Source organism: Rhododendron vialii, chromosome 1a, assembly GCF_030253575.1.
Source record: "Rhododendron vialii isolate Sample 1 chromosome 1a, ASM3025357v1".
NCBI classification, from domain to species: Eukaryota; Viridiplantae; Streptophyta; class Magnoliopsida; order Ericales; family Ericaceae; genus Rhododendron; species Rhododendron vialii.
In genome coordinates, this window is record NC_080557.1 from 39301560 (window position 1) to 39311360 (window position 9801).

General features: G+C 38.1%; 1 protein-coding gene across 1 annotated transcript; it reads left to right on the forward strand.

Moving 5' to 3' along the window:
* Positions 1-7054: 7054 nt before the first annotated feature.
* Positions 7055-7519, forward strand: LOC131331470 (uncharacterized). Its single transcript, XM_058365435.1, has one exon. It carries the CDS (start codon positions 7055-7057, stop codon positions 7517-7519), a length of 465 nt encoding a protein of 154 aa, XP_058221418.1.
* The last annotated feature ends 2282 nt before the right edge of the window (positions 7520-9801 follow it).

Below are 9801 nucleotides of genomic sequence, written 5' to 3' on the forward strand. Positions count from 1 at the left end.
AGGTCGTATCAACAATACTGAGGTTAAATCTTTATTTTTAGAAGAGAAAAAAAAAAATTTCTACAAACCTTAAGACTGTAATTATGGTAACGTGAGATTACACCAAAATGAATAATTTCATATAAAATTTTCGTTAAAAAATTTACTATCATTTTGCCTTTTATTCCGGCGTTATGTTAATAGTTGGAAAATATTTCCACAGCATAAATTTTCTAAAAAACACTTATCAATCAGGTCGTGGTTCTGATAAAAATAAAAAATAAAAATCATGTTGTGGTTCGTACCATGACACAATTTGTGTTTCTCTCTCCCTCCCCCTCTCCTGCGTTACTAATCTACTAATTAACCCAATTTGTGTTTCCCAAGTTGGAACCCAATCTCTAATCTGATCAAGTTCTAAGCCAGTAAAATCTTACACACTACTTATTCGCAAACATCGGGGATTGTTCGGTTTGGGTTTTGAGGGAGATATTTCAATAGTGAATGGAGAGTGATAGAAAAAAAAATTATTGGGGACCATGCGCAAAGGGAGAAATTGGGTTTTTTTTTTTTGAAACGGCAAAAATTTATTAAAAAACTTGATAGGGGTACATTAAATAGAGGGAGAGGAAAGGGAATCCAACCAAATGTTGGATAAATGGCCAAGGCCCGAACACCAGTAGGGCAAAATCCAAAAAATGGGCCACGCCCGAATGCCTATGGGCTTAATATCCCCAAATCAGACATTACAAACCAAATAAAAGGCCTAACTATCTAAATATGAAAATACAGCTCACACCAAAACTAACCCTAACCAATCCAACCACCCATCAGGGCCATCACCGCACAAAATCGCCGCCATAGCCACAACCAAAACAAACCATACAACGACCGCTGACGCTACACCCCGAGTAACCGGCTCCCACAAGAAATGCCGCCGAGAAACCGCCAATTTGGTCCTCACAAACGGCTGAAAAATCAAAAAAATAAAAAGTGGTTATTTCTCAAAATATTTGGGTAAAAGTAAAAAAAATTACTTTTCCGATTTCTCTCGTTGAGACGAATCAATAGCCAACAAAAATTGGGCTCAAAACTAATGAATGCAAAAAAAATTTAAATAAGGACAAAATTTTCAGATTTAAGTTAAGTTCAAGAAAACGGGGCCTTACTGATACTTTAGGGCTTATTTATCTTTTTGGTCCCCAAAGTAATAGCAAGTGGCCAATTTTGTCCACAATCTAAACATTTGTCCAATTTCAACCCCAAAGTTTAAAATGTGTGTCAATTTGGTCCCCGATCTAGACGCCATCCATTTAGGCCGCTAGAATAAGAGGCTTTTTCGGGATTTCACCCCTTGCCATCCTCCGTGTCGCTCTCTCTCTCTCAATTCAGCCAACACATACCCAACATACAAACCCCACTTTTTAGGTTCCAAAATCAAAAATCGCCACCACTCACCATCCCAAAACCACTTTCCCAAACGCCTCCCATGATATCAACATCGAAAACCCACCTCAACAAAAACAAACCCATTTCAAAGAAAACCCCAAACCCGTAACAGAACTCGACCGATTAGAAGATGAGAGGCTAATTAGGCACCAGAGGATTCACGTGGAGGTTGGGAAGAGCCACCAAATTTTCTACCCGGCCCACCGTGCCTGCGGCAGAGGAGGCGGGGATGCGTGGTCAAAAGGTGTCGCATTTGGGGTGGGGGCATTAATTGTGTCATGTCCCGCTATCCCTAGACCCTTTATTAGGACATTGCGACAAGTGACCGGCCAACAAGGCTTTCTTACATAACCAAATAGGCTCAAGAAAAAGTGCTCTAAATAAAATAAAATAAAAATTAACCAAACATTTGCGAAAGCGATTAAGAAAACTTCCGTTAAATTTATAGGGTCTATTAGTAAAAGTAACCATAAACAAGTTTAAGCAAAATAAGCACAACCCATTTGGTGTAGAGTGTCCATACATCAAAAAAATCCACATAAAACCATAAATACAATGACATAAACATCCAAAACCTTTTTCCTAACATGTATACCTTAATTACATACATCACTTTGCAAAAAAATAGACATAACTTTGTCCATAAAAGATACAAGTACAAATCATGCCTAAAATATAAGTGTTCTTTCTACTTCCATTCTATATGCAAAACGACTCCATGAAGTCCAAACTTGCACAAAATATCGCACTTTAAAACATTCGAAGCTATCACACCTCATTGCCTGAAAATGGTAAATAAACTGTCAGCTGAAAGCTCAGTAAGTAAAGTTCATACTCTAATTTGGGTTTTGAATATTCAACACACATATAGCTCACTAGTTACGAACATTAAAAAGAAATCCAAAAGATATTTTACATGACAGCATAAAGTACTCGAACACATTTACTTAGCCAATATCGCCAAGCTTATCACATACATATACATACATGACACATATCGGGATCCCGGCCGATTATTGGTACCCATCGGCAAGGGCACATACCTGGATATTATAGAATCCTCCAGGAAGGCACATAATGGATATTATAGAACCCTCCAAAGGGGCACATAATGCTGGCTATTATAGAACCCACCAGCGGGCACATACGGTAAAGCAAGGGGCATGACATACATACTTCGTAAAACAAAACTTGTAACGTACATACTTCGAACATCTTAGGAAATACATTAAGGAACATTTTCATTATAACATAACACTCAAAACACTTAGACATATCACTTCATAACATAAAAAATCAAGTCACACTTCATAGAAAAGAGAGTTCATAAAATTTCTCATTTCAAAGTATAAAGTTACTCACTTCCTTTGCACTTCAGTAAACATCAACTTGTATCCCTTATATCCTTCTCTTATTCACCAAAATCCTACATATGTATATGAACATACATCATTTACACAAAGAACTCATTAAACGATGCACATGGATGATTCCCTAAAAAAAATGACAAGTTTACCATGACCTACTCTTATAATTCTTGAGGATAAACCACAATGAACTAGGTCTTGAAAATTTTAATGCATAAAGGGGACTTATATGCACATGGTATCAAATTTTCTTGAGAATTTACGTGGCCAAAAACTTCCCTTACAAATTAGAAGAACAAGGAACGAAACTACAGAATTCAGCACAGTCCAAAACAGAACGCAGCTTAGTAAACGAATTGTTTAAATTATTCTCTTTGAGTTTTACTCTAATTTTTGGACACAATACACTAGACACATATGGGTACCTCACATAAAAATTTCAGAAAATAACGTGATGAGAAACTAGGTCAAACACACCAATAACTGAAGGCCAAAACAGAGATTCAGCAATAGCAGTAAAACAGAGTGCAGTCTAGTGCGAGATTTTTCTAGACTTTGTTTTAAGGAATATTAATCCCAAATTTTTACACGACATTGTAGACTCATTGAGGAACATCTCATAAAAATTTCGTAATTTTTGAGGATGATTTACTATGTCTAAAAATTCGTGGCTTAGGGTACAAAACCCAGTAAATTTCTGACAGATTTTTCACAAACCCTCTTTCTTCAAAACTAGGGTTTATTTCTCTTCTTTACCAACTAAAACTTAAAAAATACATCCAGCAACCATTGTTCTATCATGATTGAAGCAAAATACCTTGATCTCAAAGATGTATACACAATTTTACATACATATATGCACATTCATAAAGAATTAAGTCAATATATGGAAACTCACCAAATTCTAGGTTTATATCATGGCTTGAGAGATTCCAATACTTGGCTAAGAGATGAACTTAAGACTTAATCTTGCTCTTGGTACTTGATTTCTCCTTAGATTGAAGCCCTAGAAGTGTATGACATGGAGGTTTTTAGAGTTCTTGAGAGAGAGAGAGAGAGAGAGAGAGAGAGAGAGAGAGAGAGAGAGAGAGAGAGAGAGAGAGAGAGAGAGGGAGAGAGAGAGAGATATGCCGTATTTTTTTTTTGATAAGTCAATCAATTCATTACACGATACCCAAAGGTAAAGCCCGAAGGTTACAACGATTTCATCAAAAAAATATAGGAATGAACCAAAACTACTAAAACCTAGACACGAAGTACATCCACTAGGAGGCTCCTAAGCACATACTGCCGAAGGCAGACCATACATAAATGCCGGGCAATGAACCCCGTCTCTGATTTTAGTAGTAGAGTTCAAAGGGACACCCAGCTTAAACCATAGCCGTAAGCACGGATGAAATCAATACCAAACCAGAACAAAACAAACTAAACAGACTGAAAATTATTCGCCCACCAACCACGCCCACCGGATCTGGAAAATCAGATCGGTATTGTCCCCGGACCGGGGAGACCGGCTGGGAGAAACCAAGCTAAAGACAGCTTGTACTGGAACCTCCGACCACGGATCTATCACCAGCGAAACGCCACCCCATACATTGGAGACTTATTGCCGGAGGGAGCCGAGCCACCCTACTTCATCTTTCCGTCAGAGTTCTCCCAAAACACCAAACCAGAGGGTGATGGCGGCGGAGGCGGAGAGGAGATGATGAGAATGCGGTGGTAGCGGAGGAGGAGGAGGAGGAAGAGCTGTGGAAAAGGAGGAGGAGGAGATGAAGAGGCGAGAAAGAAATCGGATCTGGTTTGGTAAGGGATTCGACGGGCGACGAAGTGAGGAGGGGTGGCCGGCAAAGGAGGAGGTGGGACAAGGAGCGACAGCCCAAACCCCCCCCCCCACCCCCCCCCCCCCCCCCCCACACCAAAGGAAAACCCTAACTGGAGAAGTAGAGAGAGAAAGGAGAGAGCTCCTAGAGAGAGAGAGAGTCGTAGAGAGGCGATAGAGAGTCATGAGATATGTCGTATATGAGAAGAGAAAAGGGGCTGATTTTTTTTATCTCACTTTTAGGGTAAAATAATCCTATGAGGTGTGGTGTACAATACTCCATGTGTCACATTATATAACTTTGTGTAATTACAATTATTTCTCACATGAAATTTCTAGTCACATAGATGCACATAACTCATAAATAATATACATGATATAATGCGAACATAATTTGTGTATTACATAGCACATAGAGGACACGTAAGCTCTTAATACCACATAACTTAACACCTAAAATTAACTTATCTTTAATAAAGCATGATTAACGTAATTAAACACCTTGGGTGTTACAAATTGGTACACGTTGAGAGCTTGCGGAGTATTCTAATGGGTTTTGTGATGAGAATGTGATTGGGGAAGGTGGGTATGTGTTTGTTTACAGTGGGGTGTTGAAAGATTAATACCCGTGTGGTTGTCAAGAATTTGTTCAATAACAGTACTTTTTTTGAAATGATTTTTAAACTCCTCCAAAGGCTATTGTTCGATTTTGCGTGTCTAAAAGCAAAATCACTGGATTAAATGGTTGAATCGTGGATCTTGAACACTGAATTGAGGGATAAAGGAGTCGGATTGAGGGTTTTCAACCTTAATCAAAGTGGTTTTGGTTGAAGGTGGGAAAGTGGGTTTCGGATGGTGAGATTTGGTGGTGGAATGGGCACAGGAGGGGGAGGTGGTAGCCGCAGTGGTGGGTTGATCAGAACTTGGTGTCGGGTTAGATTTGTGTAGATTTTAAAGCATTTTTAGGTACTTGTACATGAAATTCTAAAAAAGCCCCTTATTCTAACAGCCTAAATGGACGACGTCTAGACTGGGGACCAAATTGACACACAATTTAAACTTTGGGGACGAAATTGGATAAATGTTTAGATTGAGAATGAAATTGGCCACTCGCTATTATTTTGGGGACCAAAAAGGTAAATAAGCCGATACTTTGGATTGCATTAATGAAGTTGTCAATGTCAAGGTTAAGGATGATATTTTTTTTTCCGATTAAAGTGGTTGAAGATCCTTGTGCAGAGACTTCTTGGGAAAATAGAATAGTCTCTAGTGTCAAGATTACAGGAGAAAAGTCGATCTGGGTCTGAATCTAGGGTTGAGAATGAAGAGGATCACTCATGCTTTTTGGAGGTGGAACAACAAGATGATGCTTTGGCTCTTGAGGAGGCTGTTGGTGCTGGTAATGGAGTGGCCCTTGCAAGGACCGGAGAGGATGATGTTCCTAAATCTAATTCTAAGATACTGTCTTTCACAAGCTCTTGTGATGAAAAATTTGCCAATTGTGGGGGATTCATTGGGCCTTGATTCTCTTGTCAATGAGACACAATGCCTTTCTATTACTAGCACTTCTCCTCTTTCGAGGCCCATTGTGAAGGATAGGAGCGCCGAGTTTAATGTCCCGGGATTAGAAAGATCCGTTCATCAAGCTATTCAAAAATTGGCGAGAAGCAAGGTTGAATACATCGAAAAGAAAGATTAATTAGAAAAAAGAAATCTCTCTCCGAATTTGGGTTAAAAAAGGCTGTGATGTTAAAGAAGTTTAAGAAGGTGCCATCTTCTTCTCAAGACATATGCAATAGAAATTCCCTCTTACTTAAGTAAGCTCGTAAGTTTTTGGATATAGGCGATACTTTGGGCATCAAATATTATGGCGGGGAGAGAGAATATTAAAAGATATATAGAGATGGAAATGTAGGATGGTGAGATTTCGGATAAGGAGCTTCAAGGTATCGTTGATGGTATTGATGATTCGTGTTAAGAATGACGAAATCAATTCCAATTGATTTGTGTCACATGTAAAATATGGTTTCCATATCTGTTGTATAGCTTGATTATGGGATGTAATTATAGGATTTGTAGGCATTATTTCAGAGATATTATAGACATGATCCTAGGGATATGATCTATATCTGTGTGTATATATAATCCAGCCTCACGAATGAAAAGGTGAGAGAAAAGTCTTCTACACCTATTTGATTTCTTTACATGGTATCAGAGCATTAAGCTCTTGGTGACCAAATTTCTGCCCACTCCAGCAAAACTTAGTGCTTCCGCTTAGACCTTCTATTCTTTGCAATAATATGGCAAACAAAGAGAAGACTTCATCTACATTTGAAGATCCCAAAACCACCTTTTGTATCTTCATCACTCTAATCATCCAAGAGTGGTGTTAGTATCTCAACTCGTTACTGAAGATAACTACAGTACATGGAGTCGAGCCATGATTACGGCGTTGAGAGCAAAGAACAAACTTGGTTTGGTTGATGGGTCAATACCAAAGCCGAATGTGGCGAAGGAATTGCAGCAACGGACTCGCTGCAATGATATGGTCAAGTCATGGTTGCTGAATTCCCTTTCAAGGGAGATATCCCCAAGTGTGATTTACTACGATCTTGCTCATGAAATTTGGGAAGAATTGAAGGAATGCTTCTCAGGAGTGAGTAGTCTGCATGTATCTCAGATCGAGCGAGAAATTCATAACCTTGCTCAAGATACTTTGTCTGTGGTGACATATTTTACTAAGTTGAAGGCCCTCTGGAATGAGTTATCAGCCCTTTGTCCTATACCTTCATGTACTTATGGTGCAAGGAATGATGCTCTCCTATATCAACAGAGACAAAGAACTATGAAATTCCTCATGGGTCTGAATGAATCATATTCACTGTTCGTGGGCAAATTCTATTGATGGACCCACTTTCCTATGTCAATAGAGCATATTCACTGGTGCTTCAAGAGGAACAACAACGAGAAGTATCATCCAATAGATCTTCTACCCTTGATGTTGCAGCCCTTACCGTAAAGGGAAACTTGAATGTCAACAAAAAATACAGGAAAGAAGAGAATTGAAAAAAACGAGCGTCTGAAATGTGATCATTGTGGATGGGAAGGCCATATGATGGACAAATGCCATCGGCTTCATGGCTATCCTCCGGGCCATCGACTTCACAAGCCAAGTTCGAAGGCACGTGCCAATCAAGTTTTCTTACCTGTTGGTGAAAAGAATGAGTCATCAGGTGGTGTAACTTTTACTCTAGAACAATATCAGCAACTCTTGGTCCTTTTGAACACTGCCAACAAGTCTCCTTCAATAGCACACCATGTAGGTAGCACATCTTCAAAGAAATCTCTATCTGAATTTGGGTTAAAAGAGGCTGTGATGTTAAAGAAGTTTAAGAGGGTGCCATCTTCTTCTCTTTCTTCTCAAGACATATGCAACAAAAATTCCCTCTTAATTAAGCAAGCTCGTAAGTTTTTGGATATAGGCGATAATTTGAGCATCAAATATTATGGCGGGGAGAGAGAGAATATTAGAAGATATATAGAGATGGAAATGTAGGATGGTGAGATTTCGGATAAGGAGCTTGATGGTATCGTTGATGGTATTGATGATTCGGAGGAAGATGCCTCCATCTCTATGGAGTTTTGAATCTGTTTCTTCTGTGCCTTTTGGTTTTCGCCTGTTGCTCTCTTTTTTTGCTGCAGTTGTTGTGGTCATTTCGATTGTTTCTCTTGCTGGTTGTGCTTTGCCGATTTCTGCTTGGTTTTGTTGGTCAGAGGATGTCTGTTGTTGCTGGTGTGAGTTTGCTTAGTGTTGTTCTCCTAGTGTTTCGGTTCTTGGATTTAGCTGCGGGGGTTGAGCGGTTTTTTTTTTTTTTTTTTTGTAGCTGGGCTTTTGGTGCTTCTTCTCTTTGTTGGTCTCTTGCCAATGTTTTTCTTTGGATCTCGGGTTGTTTTTACTTGTCCTTGTCCTTTTAATCTTTGTATCTCTTTCAAAGATTAATAAAATTTATTTTGCTGGTAAAAAAAAAAAGAGAGTAGGTTTTCTAAATTCACCTATGTACATTAACAGTTCGCAAACTAAAAAGAATACTAATGCCCTACTCGTTGTTGTGAGTTGGACATAAGCAATTGTAGAGAAGTAGACTTGTGTGCGAATTGTGGTTTGCGTAAAAAGAAAGCACATCTATATTATAAAACAGGACGGTCTTCTACTAAAATGTCTATTCATACAAACAAAGCACCCTTTACAACCGTTCGATCATACTTCCTATTAACTTTGTAGCCGTCAGATCGAATGAATAGAAAATGTCATTTCATACAAACAGGGCACCCTCTGCAACCGTTCGATCATACTTCCTATTAACTTTGTAGCCGTCGGATCGAATGAATATTTCCTAATATGAAATTAGTGACTAATTATGGTAATCTATAACTAATGAAGTTATCTTAATCCTAATGCTATAATCCGCAAAAATTGTATATTCCGGAAAGGCATGATTGTATAATCCTAATGCTAATTGTATAATCAGCCAATTTTCAGGGAATGCATGATTATTTAATCAGACAAAATTGTATAATCCTAATCCTAATCCTAATCCTAATGCTATATTTCGGAAATTAAATCAATCATGTCTTTCTTTTATTGACTAATCATAATCCTAATCTCAACTCTTTCTTTTATTGACTAATAATAATATTTCGAAAATTAGTGACTAATCCTAATGCTATAATAAAAATAATATTCTGGAAATTAGTGACAGAGAAGTTTTTGAATCCCTAAATTCCCTCCTATATTTTCTTGGAATAAATTGAACTTCTACCAAATCCTGATATCCTGATTTATTATGAGGGTAAAAAAAAAAAAAAAAACTTAATCCCTCGGTTAAATCAAGACTTGCTGTTGATTGACTTAAAGATCTGATTTTCGTTGATTGACTTAAAGATCCGATTGCCGATTGTAATGATTTTCGATTGTAATGACTTACTTTTTTTCTATCCAATTTACCTATTGCCGATTGTAATGATTTCCGAAATTGCCAATTGTAGTTGATTGGAATGATTTCCGAAATTGCCGATTGTAGCTGATTTGGGTGTAATTAAAGACTTGATTGTAAAGACTTGTCATTGATTGGGTGAGTATTTTTGAAATACAAATGGATGATTTATGAATTTGCCGTTGATTGGGTG

What these genes read in the sequence shown, in the direction of transcription:
- LOC131331470 (XM_058365435.1), top strand. Translation starts at nt 7,055, where the DNA reads ATGATTACGGCGTTGAGAGCAAAGAACAAACTTGGTTTGGTTGATGGG.